At 42.3% G+C, this 25,585-nt stretch overlaps 1 protein-coding gene across 4 annotated transcripts in view; it reads left to right on the top strand.

Annotated features, from left to right (window-relative positions):
* Positions 1-25,585, top strand: part of LOC127624166 (YLP motif-containing protein 1-like) — a 63,438-nt gene that overhangs the window by 34,896 nt on the left and 2,957 nt on the right. For 3 of the 4 annotated variants that reach the window (XM_052098859.1, XM_052098858.1, XM_052098857.1), the window contains exons 19-21: positions 1,370-1,494; positions 1,755-1,939; positions 4,029-4,369. The exons of the other annotated variant lie outside the window; for it this stretch is intronic. In XM_052098859.1, the coding sequence (XP_051954819.1) occupies positions 1,370-1,494; positions 1,755-1,901 (272 nt within the window). In that variant the 3' untranslated portion in view covers positions 1,902-1,939; positions 4,029-4,369. Of the gene's footprint in view, positions 1-1,369; positions 1,495-1,754; positions 1,940-4,028; positions 4,370-25,585 lie in introns of those variants that run through there. 4 annotated transcript variants of the gene reach the window in all.

The following is a 25,585-nucleotide window of genomic DNA, read 5'->3' as shown; positions in this document are numbered from 1 at the left end:
GCCAAGATTCATCATGCTCAAGTTGTGAAAGAGTGGTTCAGGGTGCATGAGGAATCATTTTATACACAAACTGGCCACCACAGAGTCCTGGCCTTAACCCAATTGGAAGTCTTTGGGATGTGCCGGAGAAGACTTTACAGAGTGGTTCGACTCTCTCATCTTTAATACTTCGATCTTGGCCTAAAATGAATGCAGCTCTGGTCGGAAATACATTTTGTGACGTTGCATAAGTTTGTCGAAACAATGCAATGACAAATGCGCACTGTAATCAAAGCTAAATGCGGTATTGATGACTGGACAGACGAACCACTCTGTAATGTCTTCACCAGCACATCCCAAAGACTTTCAATGGGGTTAAGGCAAGGACTCTGTGGTTGCCAATTCTTGCTTTAAAATTATTCCTCATGCTCCCTGAACCACTCTTTCGCAATTTGAGCTTTATTAATCTTGGCATTGCCAACCTGGAATATGCCCATTCTGTCAGGGAAGAAAAAATTATTTGGGACAACCTGGTCATTCAGGTAGTCAGCTGACCTCATTTTATTGCTACATGACATTGCTAAGCCTAGACCTGACCAATTAAAGCAATCCCAGATCATGACAATTATTTAAAGCCAAACGGGGGCTTTCTTTTTGTTGATCAGGCAGTGTATATTTGTTTACTGTATAATACTGTGTGTAAACTAGACTTTCACTCAGAAATGAATGTTAGCCAAAAACATATAGATTACAAAATTACTACCTAATGTTGTTTAAATCTCATGCTGTAATTTTTTTTCAGTTTAATACTTGTTTTTGGCTAATCAATGCATAAATACGTTGTTTAAAGTATCTTTTATGTGGCTTTGAAACGGTTGAAAGAAGATGAATTTCATTTGCTCTATGTTAGTAAACTTTTTGTGATACACAGCTCATTGGACACCTATCAATCATAACAATATTAAAGCTGACCAAATATAACCTGTTTTCAAAACAGCTTTCTGAATACGCCCCTCATCTGCTCTTAATCGAACAAACAAAAAGCCCCACCCACAGCTTTTTTTATAATTTTGTTGGGCAGGTCCAAGCGGGTCGCTCTAAACAATTTTTATATCGTTTTTATAGAATTTTTAGTGCCACAGAGACTCATTGTTTACAGTTTTCGAGAAAATTAACCTTGATAGCTTACTTGTCTCTGCATATTGAGCTAGAAGAGGAGAAAGCGTTTTAGAACAGAAAAAGTTCATACTTCAGCTTTAACTACTACCAATGCTTAATCAGACTAGCATGTAGGTTAGCAGGCATGAGCAGATAGTGAGCTACAAATGTTTGTGAACATTCCTCTGATTTGGAATTGGTGATGACTTGAGATGCTGCTTTGTCCTTCCAGACAAACTGGATGGTTTGGCAGGTGGAGGCAAGAGAAAGCGAGGCACTGATGTGTCCGGCATGGAGGACTTTCTTCAGCTGCCTGACGACTATGCCAGTCGCATGTCTGAACCTGGCAAAAAGAGGGTAATGTTCTGCACTGTGCCATATTGTTTGATTTATGTTACTCTAAATTGGATTTCAGATTAGTTGTTCAGTTATCTTTACAATGACCATTGCAGATTGAAGCACCTATTGAAAAGGATTGAATTGTAGGTCTGGTTGGTGACGATCTGTTTTAAGTTATACTTTTGTTTTTTTTCTTGTCTAAGTGCTGGGGGAATGTTATGATTAGTGTGCATACTACAAAGCAAACCCACTCTCATCATAACTCACTGATGTTCTAGGTGCGCTGGGCTGATCTGGAGGAGCAGAAGGACGCAGACAGAAAGCGTGCAATTGGTTTTGTCGTCGGTCAAACCGACTGGGAGAAAATCACAGATGAGAGTGGCCAGATTGCTCAGAGAGCTCTCAACCGCACAAAGTATTTTTAGGAGATTTTGTCGAGACGTTGTTTGTACAGCATTTAAAGGTGAGTTTCCAGTTTCTTAACATTCTGAGTTGCCTAAGTCAGTGAAGACTATTATAGATATTCTTTTTATGGATAGACAGAGAAATTGACAGTGTACTTTCGTACGAGCATTTTTCAAAATTTTAGAACATAAATTGTATCAGCATGCTCCTGTACACAGACCTGAAATAATGCGTTAGATTGAGAACACATTGTGTAGCTTGTGTCATGTTGGGAGCAGAATCTAATAAAAACAGCTATTGCAGTTATTTCTGAAGAAAGAAAAAAAAAAACTGCTTGTTTATGTATTTCAAATTAATGAATTATTTTACAATATTTATTGATCTTCGTTATATTAATGTGGAATTATTATATTTATTGCTAGTTCATGACCTAATGTTAAAAAGTACACTTTTTAAATATTACAAATGTATTAGTATATGTGTATATACACACACACACACACACACACACAGTACCCAGTATAAATGCGTATACCCCAACAGATTTCTCAGAAAATCATGTCACTTTCTATGGGATCCTATAGAATAAAATATTCCAGCAACTCTTGTTTATTGGTTGCAAATGAGATTTGTCAGTACAAAAAAGAAAATTGAATTGACCCTTGTGCAAAAATGAGTACACCGGGGAATTGCACTTTATTGATGGCATCATGAATTCAGAGATGTACTGCAAAATACTGAAAGAGAAGATGCTACCATCTCTCCGCACACTGGGTCGCCGAGCACTCTTTCAACATGATAATGACCCAAAGCATACATCCATGGCCACTGCTACATTTCTGAGGAAGAACAGGGTAAAAGTGATTCAGTGGCCAAGCATGTCACCCGACCTCAACCCAATAGAACATCTGTGGGGAGTTCTGGAAAGACAGGTCGAGCATCATTCTCAATCCAGCATCCAAGCTCTGAAATAGCTCATTCTCCAAGAATGGAGAAAAATGGACGTGGCAGTATGTCGCCAACTTGTTCACTCTATGCTTCGAAGATAGCTGCTGTTCTGAAAAATCATGGAAGCCATACAAAATATTAGATTTGGTGGAATTTGTGTAGGGTGTATTCATTTTTGCAATACCTCATTTGAATTAAATGTATTCTTTTGTTATCCTAAAGGGGTTGATGACCAACCTTTAATGTACATAATAAAACAAAAGTTTAATTAAACTCAGTTTTGTCAAAATTCCGCTAATTGTTCTGGTGTTCACTGAGAATTAGATGATAAAAATCGTAATTTTCAAAGGGGATGTACTCATTAATGCCAAGTATGTGGGTGTGTGTATGTATATGCGTGTGTGTGTATGATAGATATATATATATATATAAACCAAAAACATTTTTTGGATACATTGCCTGGCCAAAAAAAAGTTGCTGTTTGGATTTAAGGCAGTGTTGTGATGTGGAGTTGCTTTAATTTGTCAGGTCTACACTCATCAATGTTATACGGCAATTAAATGAAGTCAGCCGACTACCTGAATGTACTGAATGACCAGGTTAATGACCATCGATGGATTTTTTTTTTTTTTTCTTCCTTGACGGCATGGGCATATTCCAGAATGACAATGCCAAGATTCATCGGGCTCAAATTTTGAAAGAGTGGTTCAGGAAGCATTTTCACACATTAATTGGCCACCAGAGTCCTTGCCTTAACCCTATTGAAAGTCTTTGGGATGTGCTGGAAAAGACTTCATGTAGTGGTTCCACTCTCCCGTCAGCGATACAAGATCTCGGCCAAAAATGAATGCAAATCTGATGGAAATAAATGTTGCAACGTTGCATACAATTGTCCAAACAATGCCACGTCGAATGCGAGCCATAATCAAAGCTAAAGTTGGTCCAACAAAATATTAAATTATGCAACTTTTTTGGGTTCAGGCAGTGTACTATATACATCATACAGTATGCGTGCATGTGTGTATGTATGTATGTATGTGCGTGTGTGTGTGTATGTATATATGTGTATATATATATGTATGTATATATATATATATATATTTCATTTTAGACTATTATACAAGATGTTAAGAGTAAATAATTGTTTAAAAAAAAAAAACTCCTTTCATGTCTTTCAACCAGTCTTTTTCTTGTTGCAGATCACCAGTCCATGAAATTCTTGATGTCTAAATTGTACTGCTTGCCGAAGAAACAGTTTTGCACCTCATGCTCCGATACAGAAGCGTTGTGAAGATCCACTCTATAGTACATGTAATGGCCTTTGTGTAATATCTTGGATAACCCTTTGTTTTATCCACAATCTTATTTTAATAGGTTAAGCAGTCTGTGAAGTTTTGTGACAGTGATACATTTGCTTGTAGATGATTTCCTTCACTTTTTTTATTTTTATTCCATAGATCTGATGTATTCAGCTATAAACTGTAATGTAGTTCACATACACACACACATCTAATAAATGTTACAAAACAGCCTCATAAAAACTTTTATACAATAACTTTTCAGTCTTTATTCATGTTGCTATTACAAAACTCTCTCTTTCTCTTTAATTGTGATACTTCTCAATCGGCTATAATTCAAACGTGATTCAAAAAAGCTGTTGGGATTAATGCCGTATACTTCACCAGTAAGCTTGACTTTCAAAGCGGTTTGCTGACTTCTCATGTGGCTACAAAAGTTGACTGACAGCTCTGCTTCTGCTGTTGTGATATTGGCGTGCTGTCATTTGGTTAGCCACATAGAATGCCAGGAAATATTTACAGGAATTTTGCAAGTACTTGTACAGATTTTGGCTGGGCCAAAACTCTGTATTAGAACCTCCTATAATCGTAATGATTTATAGATTTGTTTATGATTATATTGTAATATGCCACGTATGTAGCCCTGAGAGGTTTCATACTAAATATTGCAATGCTACATTTCAAACAAACTCCCTGCATGGTTTTTAACACAAAGACATAATCTGGCATTGTCACACAAATAGGTTTGCAATAAATGTAGGGTTATTGCTCTGATTAATGTTCGAAGAATAAGCATTGTTGTTAGTACGTTTCTACGGTAACAGTGGTGCTGATTCTCATAGTATTATATTTTGTACTTAATAGAATGTTTCTCACTTTGGCGGAATGTACTTTTAATGTATTTACTTTATTATGATTGGTAGTACTAATATATTTTTGGCTAATCAAATATATGAATGCACACTGGGCATTAGAACACTTGTATTGTCAAGTGGTCCACCCAACAGTGATGTTCATTAAATCCTCTTTATATTAAAACATTTATTTTTTATAAGATAAAAATATCTCCACAGATAAATATTGCAATATAAAAGGGAACAGGATGACACTAAAGGTAAGTGCAAAGAGACAGCTGATCAATCTGTTATAAATGTACATTGTGAATCTAACTTATACCAGTTATTAATGTTTTATCAGTAAATATTGTGTGCATCTATAATTCAATTGGTGTATAACAGTTACATTGCAATTAACTTTTTATTTAGTGCCCTTTTCTTTAAGGCCCTTTTGTGTGTCTGATACGGAGAGCCTTCACTTGTGTTGCTCCCAACTCATATTTATTTATTTTTGTGCAATATGAGGGCCCTAAGCGAAATCCTACTTTGAGGGGGCCCTCTATGACTGTGTAATTGAGCCATAAGAGTCTTAATCGCAGCTTTTAGTATATTTAAAAAATAAAAACTATTCCTTGCTTTGCAGGGTACCCTGGTGACTTAAGTGGCCCTAAGTTGCCACCTCTACCACTCATAGCTTGAAACGGCTAAAACTATGTTTGTAAAAAAAACTTCCTTTTTTGGAGATGACCCTCGTTAGAAAAGAGCAGCCTGGACATTCTGCTCAATATCTCCTTTTGTGTTACATAAAGTATAAAAGCAATGTATAAAATCAGCTATGATGAAGATTTTCAGTTTTGGGTGAACTATTCATTTAATGCACAATGATGGTTCAGTTGCACCCTCTAGAGTCTATAGACGTAACATTTATCCAGTGGGTCCTTACGCTGAAAAGAAATAAAGAGTTAGCCATATAGACTAATATATGCATATATTTCTGGATATGATGAATGGTTGGAGTGCATTTGGTATAATTGTATAGAGTTTTAGCGGGGGAAGTGTTAAGCAATACTTTAAATGTATGTGCATAAACATCTCTTTTCTGAGGAACATTTCTTGTCACATTCAGAACCACTGTTTAGTGAACAACATAAAAACTCACTAACACCAACTCTGTGTACTGTTACTAAAAACCCTGACCTTGACACTTGTGGCAATTGATATTAGTGTCATCATCGAAATGTGACATATGACTCATTACTAAACAAACGTATTAAGAATATACAATAACAAATCAAATACTTAGTTTTATAGGTTTTCTTTGGTAATAAAATGGAGTAATCTTGATTTTCTTATTTGAATTCCACTTTTATTTTGTGGCAATTGAACCTCTTTCCTGAAACTAGTTGGTTAGGTTCACATGTGGACTGTCACCTTAACATATTCTCTTGGTATGATTTTAGCTGTACTAATATATTTTTGTACCAGATACTCATAACTGCTCAGTAGAATAGTAGTTTTGTTTGCTGGCACAAAAACAAAACTTATTCATGTATACTCTGTAATCTATACAGTTTGCTATAATTTATATAAAATTATGTATGTTTTATCTATGACATTTCATATATTGTTAACACTTTACAATAATGTCCCATTTGATAATTGACTAACAACATAAACTAACAATGAACAGTATTTACACTGCCTTGCCAAAAAAAAAAAAAGGTGCATACTCTAATATTTGATTTGACCGGCTATAGCTTTGATTATGGCACACATTCGTTGTGGCATTATTTTGAAAACCTTATGCAAAGTCACAACATTTATTTCCGTCCAGAGTTGCATACATTTTTGGCCGAGATCTTGTATTGATGACGGGAGAGTGGAAGTCTTCTCCGGCACATCCCAAAGACTTTCAGTGGGGTTAAGGTAAGGACTCTGTGGTGGCCAATTCATGTGTGAATATGATTCCTCGTGCACCCTGAACCACTCTTACAAACTTTGAGCTCAATGAATCTTGGCCTTGTTATCCTGGAATATGCCTATGCCGTCAGGGAATTACGTACAGGTAGTCAGCTGATTTCATTTTGCTGCTGCGTAACATTGCTGAGCCTAGACCTTACCAACTGAAGCAACCCCAGATCATAACACTGCCTCCAGAGGCTTGTACAGTGGACAATATGCATGATGAGTGCATCGCTTCATGCACTTCCCTTCTTACCCTGATGCGCCCATCATTTAGGAATAGGGTAAATCTGGCTCATCAGGCCACATTACCTTTTTCCATTGCTCCACAGTCCAATCTTTATGCTCACTAGCAAATTGAAGTTTTATTATTTCCAATTAGCCTCATTAACAAGTGGCTTCCTTGTGGCCACACAGGTGTTTAGTCCCAATCCTGTAAGTTCTCATCACATTGTGCATGTGGAAATGCTTTCACTATTAAACATAGCCGTGAGTTTTACTGTTAATTTTTAAGGATGTGACTTCAAACATTTCAACATCCCCGATCACAATCATTCAAGATTTTTTTCCGCAAAGCTGACGGTTCACCACTATCCTTCCAGTTTTTATTAATATGTTGGACAGTTCTTAACTAAATTCCAGTGATTTCAGCAATCCCCTTAGTTGTTTTATTTGCTTGATGAAGGCCAATATGGCCAATCTGAAACACAGTAACATCTTTTCCACGACTACGGGATACATTTTCCAACATGGTGGTTTGAGTATTTCTGTAACTGCTGATCTTCTGGGATTGTCACACTCTACATTCTCTAGAATTTACTCCGAATGGTGGCAAAAAACATCCAGTGAGTGACATTTCTGTGGATGGAAATGCCTTGTTGATAAGAGGTCAACCAAGAATGGCCAGACTGGTTCAAACTGATAAAGTCTATGGCAACTCGGATGACCACTCTGTACAATTGTGGTGAGAAGAATATCATCTCAGAATGCTATTCTGAGATGCAGGTTGGTGCTGTTTTGGTGGCACGAGGGAGACCTATACAATATTAGGCAGGTGGTTTTAAAGTTGTGGCTGATCGGTGTGTGTGTGTGTGACTATATATATATATATATATATATATATATATGTATATGTGTGTGTGTGTGTGTATATGTATATATATATATATATATATATATATATATATATATATATATATATATATATATATATATATATATATATATATATATACAGTGAGGAAAATAAGTATTTGAACACCCTGCTATTTTGCAAGTTCTCCCACTTAGAAATCATGGAGGGGTCTGAAATTGTCATCGTGAGGTGCATGTCCACTGTGAGAAACATAATCTAAAAAAAAATCCAGAAATCACAATGTATGATTTTTTAACTATTTATTTGTATGATACAGCTGCAAATAAGTATTTGAACACCTGAGAAAATCAGTGTTAATATTTGGTACAGTAGCCTTTGTTTGCAATTACAGAGGTCAAACGTTTCCTGTAGTTTTTCACCAGGTTTGCACACACTGCAGGAGGGATTTTGGCCCACTCCTCCACACAGATCTTCTCTAGATCAGTCAGGTTTCTGGGCTGTCGCTGAGAAACACGGAGTTTGAGCTCCCTCCAAAGATTCTCTATTGGGTTTAGGTCTGGAGACTGGCTAGGCCACGCCAGAACCTTGATATGCTTCATACAGAGCCACTCCTTGGTTATCCTGGCTGTGTGCTTCGGGTCATTGTCATGTTGGAAGACCCAGCCTCGACCCATCTTCAATGCTCTAACTGAGGGAAGGAGGTTGTTCCCCAAAATCTCGCAATACATGGCCCCGGTCATCCTCTCCTTAATACAATGCAGTCAGCCCTGTCCCATGTGCAGAAAAACACCCCCAAAGCATGATGCTACCACCCCCATGCTTCACAGTAGGGATGGTGTTCTTGGGATGGTACTCATCATTCTTCTTCCTCCAAACACGGTTAGTGGAATTATGACCAAAATGTTCTATTTTGGTCTCATCTGACCACATGACTTTCTCCCATGACTCCTCTGGATCATCCAAATGGTCATTGGCAAACTTAAGACGGGCCTTGACATGTGCTGGTTTAAGCAGGGGAACCTTCCGTGCCATGCATGATTTCAAACCATGACGCCTTAGTGTATTACCAACAGTAACCTTGGAAACGGTGGTCCCAGCTCTTTTCAGGTCATTGACCAGCTCCTCCCGTGTAGTTCTGGGCTGATTTCTCACCTTTCTTAGGATCATTGAGACCCCACGAGGTGAGATCTTGCATGGAGCCCCAGTCCGAGGGAGAATGACAGTCATGTTTAGCTTCTTCCATTTTCTAATGATTGCTCCAACAGTGGACCTTTTTTCACCAAGCTGATTGGCAATTTCCCCGTAGCCCTTTCCAGCCTTCTGGAGGTGTACAATTTTGTCTCTAGTGTCTTTGAACAGCTCTTTGGTCTTGGCCATGTTAGTAGTTGGATTCTTACTGATTGTATGGGGTGGACAGGTGTCTTTATGCAGCTAACAACCTCAAACAGGTGCATCTAATTTAGGATAATAAATGGAGTGGAGGTGGACATTTTAAAGGCAGACTAACAGGTCTTTGAGGGTCAGAATTCTAGCTGATAGACAGGTGTTCAAATACTTATTTGCAGCTGTATCATACAAATAAATATTTAAAAAATCATACATTGTGATTTTTGGAGTTTTCTTTTTAGATTATGTCTCTCACAGTGGACATGCACCTACGATGACAATTTCAGACCCCTCCATGATTTCCAAGTGGGAGAACTTGCAAAATAGCAGGGTGTTCAAATACTTATTTTCCTCACTGTATATATATATATATATGTATGTGTGTGTGTGTGTGTATATATATATATGTGTGTGTGTATATACAGTGCATCCGGAAAGTATTCACAGCGCTTCACTTTTTCCACATTTTGTTGTGTTACAGCCTTATTCCAAAATTGATTAAATTAATTATTTTTCTCAAAATTCTACAAACAATACCCCATAATGACATTGTGAAAGTAGTTTGTTTAAAATCAAATATATTAAAAAATGAAAAAAAAATCACAAGTATTCACAGCCTTTGCTCAATACTTTGTTGAAGCACCTTTGGCACCAATTACAGCCTCAAGTCTTTTTGTGTATGATGCTACAAGCTTGGCACACCTTTTTCTGGGCAGTTTCTCCCATTCTTCTTTGCAGGACCTCTCAAGCTTCATCAGGTTGGATGGGGAGCGTCGGTGCACAGCCATTTTCAAATCTCTCTAGAGATGTTCAATCGGGTTCAAGTCTGGGCTCTGGTTGGGCCACTCAAGGACATTCACAGAGTTGTCCCGTAGCCACTCCTTTATTATTTTGGCTGTGTGCTTCGGGTCGTTGTCCTGTTGGAAAATGAACCTTCGCCCCAGTCTGAGGTCCAGAGCACTCTGGAGCAGGTTTTCATCAAGGATGTCTCTGTACATTGCTGCATTCATCTTTCTCTCGATCCTGACTAGTCTCCCAGTTCCTGCCACTGAAAAACATCCCCAGGTAATGAGCGGTGCCTGGTTTCCTCCAGACATGACGTTTGCCATTCAGGCCAAAGAGTTCAATCTTTGTTTCATCAGACCAGAGAATTTTGGAGCTCTGTCAGAGTGACCATCGGGTTCTTGGTCACCTCCCCGACTAAGGCCCTTCTCCACCGTCAGTTTGGCTGTGCGGACAGCTCTAGGAAGTGTCCTGGTGGTTCCAAACATCTTCCATTTACGGATGATGGAGGTCACTGTGCTCATTGGGACCTTCAATGCTGCAGAAATTTTTCTGTACCCTTCCCCAGATCTGTGCCTCGATACAATCCTGTCTCTGAGGTCTACAGACAATTCCTTGGACTTAGTGGCATGGTTTGTGCTCTCACATGCAGTGTTAACTGTGGGACCTTAAATAGACAGGTGTGTGCCTTTCCAAATCATGTCCAATCAACTGAATTTACCACAGTTGAGAACATCTGTTGTAGAAACATCTCAAGGATGATCAGTGGAAACATAATGCACCTGAGCTCAATTTTGAGTGTCATGGCAAAGGCTGTGAATACTTACAATATGTACATGTGATTTTTTTTATTTATTTCTTTCTCTTATTTTTTGCATTTTTTATTTTTAATACATTTGCAATGATTTCAAACAAACTTCTTTCATGTTGTCATTATGGGGTATTGTTTGTAGAATTTTGAGGAAAATAATGAATTTAATCCATTTTGGAAAAAGTGAAGCGCTGTGAATACGTTCCGGATGCACCATCCGCTTAAAGCTTTGACGTGTTCACTACAATTGAACAGAGGGGTTACCTTTCTGTCAGCTCAATCCAATCTGGGTATTCTCTGTTGACCTCTCATCAACATGTAATTCCACATCTAGTGAGTGGCAGTTCTGCAGAACTGCCACTCACTAGATGGATTTTGTTTTTGGTACCATTACTCTAAAGACTGATGTGTGTGAAAATCCCAGGATATCAGCAGCTACAGAAATACTCAAACCAGCCCGTTTGGCACCAAAAATCATGCCACGGTTAATCAAATTTGTTTCCCCATTCTGATGGTTGATGTGAACATTAACTGAAGCTCCTGACCAGTATCTGCATGATACTGCATTGCACAGCCAATATGATTGGCTGATTTGTTAATCGCATGAATAAGTTGGTGTTCAGGTGTTCCCAATAAAGTGCTCAGTGAAAGAATTTTTTTTTTTATATATATATATATCAGCTCGATCAGCCACAACATTAAAGCCACCTGCCTAATATTGTGTAGGTCCCCCTCATGCTGACAAAATAGCTCTGACCCATTGAGGCATGGACTCTGAAGGTGTTCCGTTTTATCTGGCAACAAGACATTGCATCAGATCCTTTAAGTTCTGTAAGTTGCGAGGTGGGGCCTCCATGGATCAGACTTGTTGGTCAAGCACATCCCATAGATCTCAATTGGATTGAGATCTGGGGAATTTGGAGGCCAAGTCAACACCTTGAACTCTGTCATGTTCCTCAAACTATTCCTGAACTTTTTGCAGTGTGGCAGGGCACATTATCCTGCTGAAAGAGGCCACTGCCATCAGGAAATACCGTTGCCATGAAGGGGTGTACGTGGTCTCTTTAAGGTTTTTACAATCTTTTAAGTAGGTTGTTGGTGTCAAAGTAACATCCACATGAATGCCAGAACATAATGTTTCCCAGCAGAACATTGCCCAAAGCATCACTCTGCCTTCGTCCCATGTAAACGACTGTTCTCATGAAAATGTGATTCATCAGACCTGGCCACCTTCCTCCGTTGCTCCATGGTCCAGTTCTGATACTCATGTGCCCATTGTAGGCACTTTCTGCGGTGGACAGGGGTCAAAGTTTTTCTGCAATTTGTGCTACATAGCTCTTCTGTGGGATCCGACCAGACGGGCTTGCCTTCGCTCCCCACATGCATCAATGAGACTTGAGTGCCCATGACCCTGTCACTGGTTCACCGGTTGTCCTTCCTTGGACCACTTTTTTGTAGGTGCTAACCACTGCATACCAGGTACACCCAAGACCTGCCGTTTTGGAGATGCTCTGACCCAGTCATCTGGCCATCACAATTTTGCCCTTGTCAAAGTCACTCAGATACTTAGGCTTGCTCATTTTTCCTGCTTCCAACACATGAACTGACTGTTCATTTGCTGCCTAATATATCCCACCCTTTGACATGTGCCATTGTAATGAGATAATACATGTTATTCACTTCACCTATCAATGGTTTTAATGGTATGGCTGGTCAGTGTAATATAAATATATATATAATACACACACGTTCTTCATAAAAAATTTTTTTTCACATTTTAGAATAATAAAGTCATCAAATCTATGGAATAACATAAATGGAACTATGAGAATTATGTTGTGACTAAATAAAACTGTGTTATATTTTAGCATCTTCAAAGTAGTCACCCTTTGCCTAGAATTTGCAGACACGTACTCTTTACATTTTCTCAAACAACTTCTTGAGGTATCACCCTGGGATGCTTTTCAAATGGTATTGAAGGAGTTCTCATCTATGTTGGGCACTTATTGGCTGCTTTTCTTTATTATTTGGTCCAAGTCATCAATTTAAAAAAACGTTTTTTTTTTAATTACATTTTAGTTTTATAACTAAATAAATTAATATGGTGGCACAATTATATTTTTGTCTACAAAACTAATTTCAAACGTTTAAGCATGCGCCTCCAGATCAAAAGATTAAGATCATGAGAAACATTTCAGTCAAGCGTCACAGTGACCGTGTGTGTGTGTGTAGTCTTTTATAAGTAGTCTTCTTTAAAAGTGACACTTTATGTGCATTATAGCTGGAGCTGGGATAAGTTCTGCCCGTAAATGCTCCATGTAAGAGCACACAAACGGCATACTATGCCACTGGATATGCTTGGATGCAGTTGGTGGAATGTTCCTACACAGCCTGGAAATTGTTTGGCAGATGATTTATGCATGTTGTGTACTACACAATATCGCAATGGAATAGAATGTTTCTTTACCTTTTGGCAGTGCTCGAAGAGTTACATTTCGTGTCACAGTACTGGCAGCGATTCTAACTCTTATAAGGTGCCAGGACAGCTTCGTGTTTGAGAAACGGTCAGGCAAATGGAACTGCCATGAATTTCTTTCCACTTGAGAACTGCCTTATGGACCACACGCTCGGTCTGAACCTGTGTATGATGAAGCACAGATAAATGCTCCTGCACAAGCAGCACTCCAACATACCTTCAGTTGATCCAATGTCTACAGTGGTACATATTATAAAATCATTCTAAATTGTGATGCTGCACCACTCTGTTTTAGTGTGGTGTTTTCTGAACTATACAGGGGCTCTAACACTGAAAACGTATCGGTTACCTAACGTAACCTCGGTTCTCTCTAGATGAGGGAACGAGTATTGCGTAAGCTAGCTTACGCTACGGGAAAGATTCATCTTTTCTGAGATATTGAAGCCAAAAAATTATCCTTAATTTTGTATCCATTGTCAACGCAGTGTGGCAGCTGCAGACCTTGAGCGGGCTAGCTAGCGAGCTCATTGGTTGCTCTGCGGCAACTGCTGCAGCCTATAGACGAGCTTGGGCTGAACTCGCATCCAATGAGAGGCGCCCGCGCTCACTGCATCAAAACCCGCCAAAAAGGGCGTGACTAGAGTGCATATAAGCGTAGTTCGTAGGCTGGAACCCTGGTTTTCATTGACTGAAGCGTAAAAGTCGCCGTGGCGCGAAGCACGCCGGCTACGCAATACTCGTTCCCTCATCTAGAGAGAACCGAGGTTACGTTAGGTAACCGATACGTTCTCTTACGAGAGGTTCTCTCAGTATTATGTAGCTAGCTTACGCTCACGGAACCCATTGTCAACGCCGTCGCGCCAAGCATCCACTGTATGAGCCCCAGGGAATTAAGGGGAACCCGGGAGCCCTTATGAGTGGGGAAATAAGATTTGGCCGGCAAGAATGCGGGTCAGTGTTTGTGTAATATATAAGCACATAGTGGGAAGGGAACGACAGAGCGGCAGTGCTGGTCTGTGTGGAATGTGTCCCATCAGTGCAGCTCACCAGGGGAGCTGTAGCGTATTAAACCGCTAGTAGTTTTGCCTGCAGAGCGGGCACTTCCATATTGTAAAATCTGACAAATGTGGAGGGGGAGGTCCATCCCGCTGCCACACATATGTCGTGAATGGGAATCCCGCTGGACCATGCCCACGAGGATGCCATGCCTCTAGTGGAGTGAGCCCTAATGCCCAACGGGCATGGCAGGTCTTTTGACGCGTATGCAGCAGCAATAGCGTCCACTATCCATCTAGATAGTGTCTGTTTCGAGGCGGCGAGACCTTTGGTGCGCCCTCGAACTAAACGAAAAGCTGCTCAGAGCGTCTGAAAGCGGCGGAGCGCGCGGTATACAATCTCAGTGCTCTGACTGGGCAAAGGAGATTGGCGTCGCGTTCGCTATCGGATGCTGGTAGCGCCGATAGGGAAATGACCTGTGCTCTGAAAGGAGTACCGATCACCTTGGGAACATAGCCGTGTCTAGGTTTTAAAATGACCTTGGAGTCACTTGGTCCAAACTCAAGACACGCAGCGCTGACAGACACGTTTGACTGATGACAGGGCAGTCAGAAAAACGGTTTTGAGTGAAAGGTATTTCAAATCCACGGATTGAAGTGGTTCGAAAGGGGGGGCTTTCATAGTTTCGAGAACTATAGAAAGATCCCAGATAGGAACCGATGGGGGGCGCGGGAGTTTCATCCTTCTAGCTCCCCTAAGGAAGCGGATGACCAGCTCGTTTTTTCCCCATGACTGGCCGTGCAGGGGTTCAGCGAACGCCGCAACGGCTGCCACATACACTTTGAGCGTGGATGGGGATCTGCCCTTATCCAGCAGCTCTTGTAGAAATACGAGCAGCGATCGACACCCCAAATGTCCGCGGGTCCAGGTCTCTGTCGGTGCACCATTTTGAGAACACAGACCATTTTGACGCATAGAGTCTTCTTGTGGAAGGGGCTCTAGCGTGTATAATGGTATTTTACTCCTGGCAGAGCGACGGGTAGTCGTTGATCACCCACGCATGCAGCGCCCAGCGCTCTGGGTGGGGATGCCAGATTGTGCCGCGAGCTTGAGAGAGGAGATCAGCTCTCACTGGGATGGGCCACGGCGCTGTCAGTGACAGCTGCGTAAGCTCCGGGAACCATGTCTGATTCTCCCAACGCGGGGCTATGAGGAGCACAGAGTGACGCGTTTCCCTGATCCTCTGCATTACCTGTGGCAATAGCGAGACGGGGGGAAGGCGTAAAGCGGGCGCCTGGGCCAGTCCTGGGCCAGCTCGTCCTCGCTTTTCGAGAAAAATATCGGGCAGTAAGTTCTCTTCTGATGCAAAGACGTCTATCTCTGCTCTGCCGAATAGGTGCCATAACGTCTGGACTGTTTGAGCGTGCAGGGACCATTCCCCTGGGGGAATATTGTCTCTGGACAGTCTGTCCGGGCCGTCGTTCAGGTGGCCTGGCACGTGCGTCGCCCTCAGCGAGCGCAGGTAGCACTGGGACCAACTCAGTATGCGTTCCGTCAGATGGAAAAGGTTCCTGGATCTGACACCGCCCTGACGGTTTAGGTAGGATACCACAGATCTGTTGTCCGAACGGTCCATCACCTTGATGGACTGGCGGCCTGTGGCCCAAGCCCGGCGAGACGCGCGGGTGCTTAGCCAATGCTGAAGCGGGCGCATGTGCAGTAAACCCAGCTGAAGTACTGCTGCGGCTGAGGCCATGTAACCTAGCACTCTCTGGAATTTCTTCAGAGGCGTGAGGCTGTTCATCTGAAAAGATGCAGCTAGTCGCTGAACACGGCGCCGCTGTGTAGATAAGCTGAGCCGCCATTGCCACGGAGTCTAGTTCTATCCCAAGGAAGGAAATTGTCTGACTGGGCTGTAGTGAGCTCTTGGTCCAATTGACTGCAAGACCCAAACTGTTCAGATGGCTGAGGAGAACTGCTCTGTGAGACAGAAGCTCCATATGTGACTGAGCCATAATCAGCCAGTTGTCCAAATAGTTCAGAATTCGCAAACCCTGACTCACGCAGGGGTGCGAGCCCGCATCCATGCAATTCGTGAAAGTACGGGTGCTAAGGACAGGCCGAACGGAAGGATGGTGTATTGATAAACCTGGCCGTCGAGGCGAATCTCAAGAATGGCCTGTGACGGGATTTATCTGAATCTGAAAGTATGCATCTTTCAGATCGAGAGAAATAAACCAGTCCCCTGGCGCATCATGCGCGAGGAGTTTCCTGATTGTAAGCATTTTGAACGGTCTTTTGCAAGCACCTTGTTCAAAACCCTGAGATCTAATATGGGTCTGAGGCCGCCGTCTTTCTTGGGAACAAGAAAATAACGGCTGTAAAGCCCCGACTCGCTCAGAGAGGGTGGCACTTTCTCTATGGCCCTTTTGCACAGAAGGCTTGCTATTTCTGAACGAAGCATGCACGCTGCTTCCGTGTTCACAGTGGTTTCGAGCCGCGCTCTGAAGCGAGGAGGGCGGCGATCGAACTGTAGCAAATAGCCCTGTTGTATTGTGCTTAACATCCACTTGGATATCCCTGGAATAGCTTCACATGCTTTGAAGCGTAACGCTAGAGGGTGAATGGCCAATTCGGTCTGATTGCCACACACAGAGCGCTGAACAAAATGTGTGAGCGCATTTAGTGTGTTTATGCATGATTGCTCGCAGACAGCATGAACAGGCTGTTTTGTGAGTGACTTCCCGATTGGAATGAATGGGGAAAGAGTCACATCTGTTACGTGATGCGCAAGCATAGTCATGGGCACGGGACTTACACACAGAGGAATGTTTGCTGGCCGTGTAACAGAGCGGGCAGAGAATGGGCGCCGCGACGTATTCGTGGGCGCATTTATTGACTCTAGCGCTCGAGCGGTTCGTGAATCGCTTTATGTGAGCGTGCTCTGGTGGGGACACGAGACATGCAGTGCTTGTGTGCAGAAGTGAACACTGGATTGTGGGCACGCTTTCTACACATAGGGCTGGTCGTGTGACAGAGCTGCCAGAGAATGGGCGCACGACGCATTTGTGGGCGCCTTCATTGACTCTGACACTCGAGCGGTTCAGTAATCGCTTTATGAGAGCATGCTCTGATAGGGGCACGGGATGTGTTATGCTTGTGTGTAGGGGCGAACACAGGGTTGTTGGCACATTTTCTACACATAAGACATGTTTGCTCTTTACAAGATTTATTTGGGTCGCCGTGAAAACGGCGTTTGAGTGCAGGCAAGCGGGCAGTGTCACCGGCTTGTTGGCTGCTAAATTCACCACTGCAGTAGCCTGAGAGAAGGGGACTGACAGGGGCGAAGCTTTGACGGTGGTCCGCCGCGGCGGGACTGAGCCGTCGCTTGTTCAACAAAGCTAGGAGGACTTCGGTTGTTCAGGTTTCAGCGCAATCTTAGGCCGAGGCCCGCGGGGGCGGTGGTCTACGGCGGCTGTCTGAGCGCGATCTGGGGCGGCCGCCCTGTCGGCGCTGGGAAGTCTGGCTTTGTTGAGCTGGGCGCTGTGAAGATGCTCGTGCAGGAGGCTGGTTACATGGGCGGCCTGCGGAGGAGCTAGTGCGGCGAGGCAGGAAGAGATTCATGGCTTGGGTGGCTTTCTGGACTTCGAAAACGGTCAACAATGCCACTTACCGCGGAACCGAAGAGACCGGACAGAGAGAGCGGCGCGTTGAGGAACGTGGAGCGCTCAGTTTCTCCCATGTCGGCTAGCGTTAGCCACAGGTGTCTCTCGGTTACAGTCAGCGAGGCCATGCACTTCCCTATAGCTTGGGCTGCAGCTTTGGTGGCGCGAAGGGTGAGGTCCGTCGCGCTCCTTAGATCTGTAACAGCCTCTGGGTGCCTGCCTCTCTCATCCCACTCCAGGAGAAGGTCCGCTTGGAGGATCTGCAAGACGGCCATGGAATGCAGAGCAGATGTGGCTTGGCCGGTGGCGGAATAGGCGCGGCCAACACAGGCGGAAGTAGTTCTGCAGGCCTTAGACGGGAGCACTGGTTTAGACCGCCATCTCGCGGAGGTCGGGCAAAGGTGTGCTGCTACCGAATCCTCGACCGGGGGGATGGAAGAGTAGCCCTTCTCGGCGGCGCCGTCCACTGAAGCGAGAGCGGTGGAGACGTGGGATCGAAGTCCTGGCCGAGAGGCGCTGCTCCACGATTTAGAGAGCTCGGCGTGGAGTTCCGGCAGGAAGGGAGCGTCCGGCGCATGGCGCCAGCGGTGACAGCTTTGAAGAAAACAGCCGCCGAAGTCTGTTGGGAGCCTGCTCACTGGGCGGTGACCACTCGAGCCCGAGGCAGTCGACGGCCTGTGTGAGGAGGCGTATCAGTTCCCCTTCGACTCCGGCGCGGGTCCTGCTGGATTCCTGGGCCGTTGAGGAGGCTTGTGACCACTCCTCGCTGTCCGAAGCATGATGGAACAGCAGCCTTTGTCCTCCGCCTCGCTCTCCGAGGTGGCAGCAGTGCGGCCGCTCGGCGGCAACTGCGCATCCCGGGGGGGGGCGGGGAGGGTGAACGCGATGCTCGAGGGAGGGGGTCTGGCGAGACAGAAGATCGCTTTTAAAACCGGTTCCGGCAGCCTTTGGGAGCGGCGCTTCTTCCGGTGCGGGCGAAACAGAAGGCGGCGCGGCAGCTCCGGTTTTGCATACTTCGAGTCGAGCCCGCAGGGTCGACATCGGAAGCTCCCGCAGAGGTCGCATCCTCCGTCAGCGAGGGCGAGCTCTGCATGCCCAAGTCCCAGGCAGAGAGCGCAGATGATGTGTCGGTCTCCGGCGCTGAGAGGAGCGCGGCATGAGCCGCAGGAAGTGCGAGGCATCTTTAAAAAGATGCTCGATACTCTTTTGTGAAGTTCGCTGAGGAACTTAGCTTGCTCTAAAAAAGGATATGTCGCCGGATGGCGCAGCTCGCAGGATGGCTGAAGGTGGCGAAGACGGCCGGCTTCTTCGAGCGTTGTCCACGCTTGCTAGATGCCCCTCGAACGGCGACGCGGCTTCCAGTTCAGAGATGCGAAGAGCTTCGCTGAAGAGATGAAAATCAGGGTTCCAGCCTACGAACTACGCTTATATGCACTCTAGTCACGCCTTTTTGGCGGGCTTTGATGCAGTGAGCGCTGGACGCCTTCCATTGGATGCGAGTTCGCCCAAGCTCGTCTATAGGCTGCAGCAGTTGCCGCAGAGCAACCAATGAGCTCGCTAGCTAGCCCGCTCAAGGTCTGCAGCTGCCGCACTGCGTTGACAATGGATACAAAATTAAGGATAATTTTTTGGCTTCAATATCTCAGAAAAGATTAATCTTTCCCGTAGCGTAAGCTAGCTTACGCAATACGAGAGAACCTCTCGTAAGAGAACACTTATATAGAACGTTTTCATTAACATTAGAAGGAGGGTAAGAACAAATTCTTGTGTGGACCCACCTGTTGTAAATCTGATGGAATTTCTATTTAATTTTGAAGTTGTCCTGTGTGTTCAAGTATGCAAAATCCTAGCCATTATTAGTGAATGATACCCATTGAATTTCGGCTTCCCTGTACCCTATACATAATATAAAATTATTTAAACCAACTGTCCTCAAATCAGAAGAAGCTTTCATTTGAGTTAAATTATTAAAGCCTGGAGTCACATGACGTGATGACATGACATGAGTAAAGAAGATGGTGGCAATTTCAGTGAAATGCTTCTAGACTAAGCAAAGGTGTGTCTGGTAAGAAACTTCATTAAGTTTTAACATTAAAATGTTTTATGTTTAAAGAGTAGTGTCTTTGGTTTCAGCTGATATGCCGATTTAAAAATTGATTGTCAGTGATTTGTCAATCACAAATTTGTTAATCACTTTGGCCTCGGATAAGACCCAGTGCAACAAACTATTATGTTTATGTGCAGACTCTCTTTATTTTGTTATAATTTAGCCACAGCCAAATCCCAGAAAAACACTCGGTTACTCAATCATATACACACACTTTTTGTGCTTTGTGTTTGCTGAGAAAATATTGTCTGAATCGGATCTAAACAGGACAAGGGTCTATCAGCTCTTCAGCATGAGAAGCTCACCAGTCAACCACCAAGGCCAAAAGAGTCCAACACACCAATTGTTAGCTATCATTTCGAACATGAATTAAATTTGAGTTAGCAAGGCAAAAACTGCATGAGTTGAGTTTCTGCAGCTGTTAATGGCCACCTGCCGATAGACATGGTCATGCACACAGACTCCCTCTGATTTTCAAATGACCATGTACATGAAGCTTACAACTGAAATGATTCACTTGAGATTGACTTTGTTTGCATAAAGATGCACTGCTTGCACTCGAACAGCTTATGTGGTGGAAGAGAGATGAAGCTGCACACAAACTTTGGTTTTCATATGGATTGTCAACCTGCCAGGTTTGAACATGAATGTTTTAAACTTCTAGGGCAGTCTACGTGTGGCACACACTTTCAGATGATCAATGTTACAAATCACAAATTTGCATTTAAAATACTAAATTACTCAACATGAGGTTTAATAAAAAAATCCTCCACTTGCAGCAATGACAGCTGGGAATTCTAGTATATTTGATTTGTCTTTTCGGCCACTTCTCACAGACCCTACAATCTAACTGTTCAATCAAAAGCTCTCTTTGAACTTAGATTTATTCACCCATAACACACTTCTAATCTAATCTTTTGCTCTTTGTACCCTTTTATATTTATTTGCCATTTTCAGATGTGACTTTTAATTTGTATCTCTTCCTAAAAGGCTTGCTTCTCAGAGTTTGTTGTTGAAGAAACAGCTGATATATGGTGTATACTTGACATCAAAGCTACAGGTTTAGAACCTGTCCCTCACAAGTCATTAACTGTTGGCTCAAGTCTTTTTCCTCAAACTAGATAATCTAATGTTCTTAATCTTTTGTTGTTGTGCGTCTGAGTGGTCTCACTTTGTCCTTGTTTAATACACTTTTTCTTCAAGACTTACTGAAGAAGCTGTTGGCCATGTATAGAGTTCTTGAAAGAACTAGGAGTAAAGGCTGACGATTGTAACAAAGATCTTAGCCCCAATTTGCAGTTGTGCCAAGTTTAGGCTTGTTGGAATGGAAATCCATTGAACATGGCAACGAAGCTCAAGAAATGGAGGTGCTGAACAAGCAAAGTGGAACTTAACTTTTATGCATTTTTAACACACTTGGCCCATTACTCTTGGAACCTAGAAACAGACAGCCAGCTCATGTGCGATACATCCATGTTTTTTACATCTGTCATGTGTCTTCTAGAAAGGTAGGGTGTGTGTTTCATTTGAATTAGTGATTGGACAGTCGGGAATTGTGTGATCCTCAGTCATTTGGAGTGTGATGGCCAGGTTCCTGCCCAGTCTGACAAACCGACATTGGATGAACCAATGGTTTGAGGCGGGATTATGAGTTGTTTGATCAATGGAAGACAGGAGAGTATTGTGAAAAGTGGTTTGAATTATTTTAATTTTTTTTAATGGACTACTTGCACTTCCACTTTTAAATAGTGCGGCCTATTAGTATCCGGTTAAATGTGTTTAAATGTGCCATAGTTGCCTATTCTCGAAACGCCCCTTAAAATGTTCTAAACAAATTTTCAAAAGAGGATTTTAAAGAACGGATCTTTTACCATGTACAGCTTCTTTAAAATTCAGTGGAAGAACAGTTTTCAGAGCTTTAATTCAGCCCGAGCAATCTAAGAAAGCAATGACTGGTATATACTCCAATCCAAGCGCATTTATCCATTGAAATAAAGTCACACGGAGGTTGGTAGCAGACATGGTGTCAGCACCTGCGGTGCTCTTTGAATCAAACAACTACGTGCTTCATTCACTCACTGCTATTTTCCATAAGAGAGAGGGTGAGAGATGCGATAAACTCACCTGTTTTTATTAAATGTATGTTTTTATCATTATTTTGTGTCACTGTTTCACTGATAAGTACTGTATATTGATAACTGTTGAAATGCAAATACATGAGCTGCTAAAGATAATGAGTTATAACATTTGAAATAGATTAAATATACACTGCTGGCCAAAAGTTTGGAATAATGTACAAATTTTGGTCTTATGGAAAGAAATTGGTACTTTTATTCACCAAAGTGGCATTCTACTGATCACAGTGTGTAGTCAGGACATTAATAACGTGGAAAATTACAATTACAATTTGAAAAAAATTCAGAACTTCTTAAACTACTTCAAAGTGTCAAAAATCTAAAAATTCCTCCATGTGCAGCAATGACAGCTTTGCAGATCCTTGTCATTCTAGCTGTCAATTTGTCCAGATACTTGTGTGACATTTCACCCCATACTTCCTGTAGCACTTGCCATAGATGTGGCTGTATTGTCGGGCACTTCTCACGCACCTTACAGTCTAGCTGATCCCACAAAAGCTCGATAAGGTTAAGATCCATAACACTCTTTTCCAATTATCTGTTGTCCAGTGTCTGTTTCTTTGCCCACTCTAACCTTTTTCTTTGCAATTCTTCCCATAAAGCCTGCACCCCTGAGACTTTTTATTTACTGTTGTACTTAACTGGTGTTGAGCAAGTAGAATTCAAAGAAGCTGTCAGCTGAGGACATGTGAGGCATCTATTTCTCAAACTAGTGACTCTGATGTACTTATCCTCTTGTTTAGTTGTACATTTGGCCTTCCACATCTCTTTCTGTCCTTGTTAGAGACAGTTGTCCTTTGTCTTTGAAGACTGTATTGTACACATTTGTATGAAATCTTCAGTTCTTTTTTGGCAATTTCAAGCATTGTATAGCCTTCATTCCTCAAAACAATGATTGACTGATGGGTTTCTAGAGAAAACGGTTTCTTTTTTGCCATTTGTTTACTTAATATTGACCTTAAGACGTGCCGGTCTATTACATACTGTGGCAACTCAAAAACAAACACAAAGACAAAGTTAAGCTTCATTTAATGAACCAAATAGCTTTCAACTGTGTTTGATATGTTGGCAAATTATTTTCTAGTACCAAGTTAGTAATTTAGCATGATTACTCAAGGACAAGGTGTTGGAGTGATGGCTGCTGGAAATGGAGCCTGTCTAGATTTGATCAAAAATTACTTTTTTACTTTGATCAGTTGATACACGGTAGGTCAGTGGTTAGCACTAGGGCTGGGACAATGCGGCGAAATATGCGCGTCGATTCGTCGGACCCAAAACAAAGATGGCGGCGCCAGCGAGTAGTAGCAACACGAGTGGCTCCTCAGACTATCAGAAGTGCAAGGCGGCATGCACGCGTTCCTCTAAAGTATGGGAATTCTTTCATTTAAAAGGAAACAATTCCGTGATATGTCGTCTTTGCAAAATGGAGATGGCCTTCCATTCTAGCACCACGGCAATGCACCAGCATCTGAAGAGCCGCCACCCGGGAGCAGCTGCAGATGACAGAGCACCATAAGTTTTTTTCAACTCCCCACTTTGCACTTGATGTTGGAGTAGGCTATAATACGTTGTCGACACCTAAAGTTTTCATTTATAGCGATTAATAATGCGCGTATAGCTATGAATGTCGTGAAAAATACATAGAGGACACTGACAACGCGCTGACAGACAGGACCAAGCAGGTAACATTTAATAAAGTCTCAACATTCAAATTTGGTCATTCAAAGAAAATTAAACCATAAATAGGCCTACTATTTTGTGGCTCTTTAATGTGTCGTGACAGATTGCCTCCGTTAAAGCTGCTCGTGAACCGATCATCTTTTCCTTGGTTAATTTATAGTATCAAATAGGCTAAACATGAATGTAGCCTACATCAGAAGGACTGTTGTTTTAACCGCGGAAAGATGTCAGTACAGTAGCCTACAATCCATTATTCAAATTCAAATCCACCGACGTGAATCTTCTCTCTCCTGACTACTTTGTCTGACAAAAATGCGTATTATGATTGATTGATCAGATCGCCAGTCAATCAAACTCCCGGCAAATGTTTTTTTTTTTTTTACATTTTATACACCCCCACCCCCGATGAAACCGGTATTACCGGTGTTGTCACAAGTCGATTAATCGAATCGAAATCGAATCGGCCTGAAAAAATTAATCGTTAGATTAATCGATGCATCGGAAAAAATAAATCGCTAGATTAATCGTTTAAAAAATAATCGTTTATCCCAGCCCTAGTTAGCACTGTCGCCTCACAGCAATAAGGTCCCTGGTTCGAGGCCCTGCCTGGGCCTTTCTGTGTGGAGTTTGCATGTTCTCCCTGTGTTTCCTCTGGGTGTTATGATTTTCCCCCACAAGTCCAAAAACATGCAGGTTAAGTGGTGACTCTAAATTGCCCCATAGGTGTGAGTGAGAGTCACCTAGCCACTGGGGTTGCATCAGGAAGGGCATCCAGCGTAAAACCTGTGCCAAGTCAAATATGCAGATCACGGATGGTCCGCTGTGGTGACCCCTAAAGGGAGCAGCCGAAAAAAGAATGAGGTTAAATATATTTTAGCCCAGTTATTTATTTTTTGTTTGATAATACAATGGCTTCATTCTGTTCGGAGTGATTTTAAAGCATGGTCAGAGAAAGATAACCGCTAATGTATTTATAAATAAATAAATAATATAAATATAAACAAATGGGACATTTATCCAAAGAAAAGTTATTTTCAATCGTATAGTGGAATATATAATTTAATCTCAACTGGTATGAAATATCATCAATGAGTGAAACGTGTTTGATAAGATTGCAGTTTTGCAAGTAGTACATTCATTTGGTTACGTTAGTGGCACAGAAATTACACCCTTCATCTTTAAGAGCAGAAGATTTGAGTGCATTTTTTATTTATTCCCTATTCATGGAATAAATAATTTTTTTTTTTATTCCCTATGGATTAAAGTTTGAAAAAAATATCCTTTCCTGGCTGTGAGGTCTCACCTCGTATTCAGGCATCTCATACATAAACAACAATGTACATGTGTGAAATTACTCGCATATCTTTAATGTTTAGCATTATTATCATGTCTGACAACACACCTAATCTTTGTAATTGACTCTCTGGTCACTCCTTTCTCTCGGGTGCTGAGAGTCTAAAAACTGATAAAGGTTGTCTTAACATATTTATATTCAAGAATTTTTTGTTCATACTCCAACTCAACT

Source organism: Xyrauchen texanus, chromosome 30, assembly GCF_025860055.1.
Source record: "Xyrauchen texanus isolate HMW12.3.18 chromosome 30, RBS_HiC_50CHRs, whole genome shotgun sequence".
Lineage (NCBI taxonomy): Eukaryota > Metazoa > Chordata > Actinopteri > Cypriniformes > Catostomidae > Xyrauchen > Xyrauchen texanus.
Note: the sequence above shows the minus strand (reverse complement) of the source record. Positions and strands in the feature narration are given on the sequence as shown.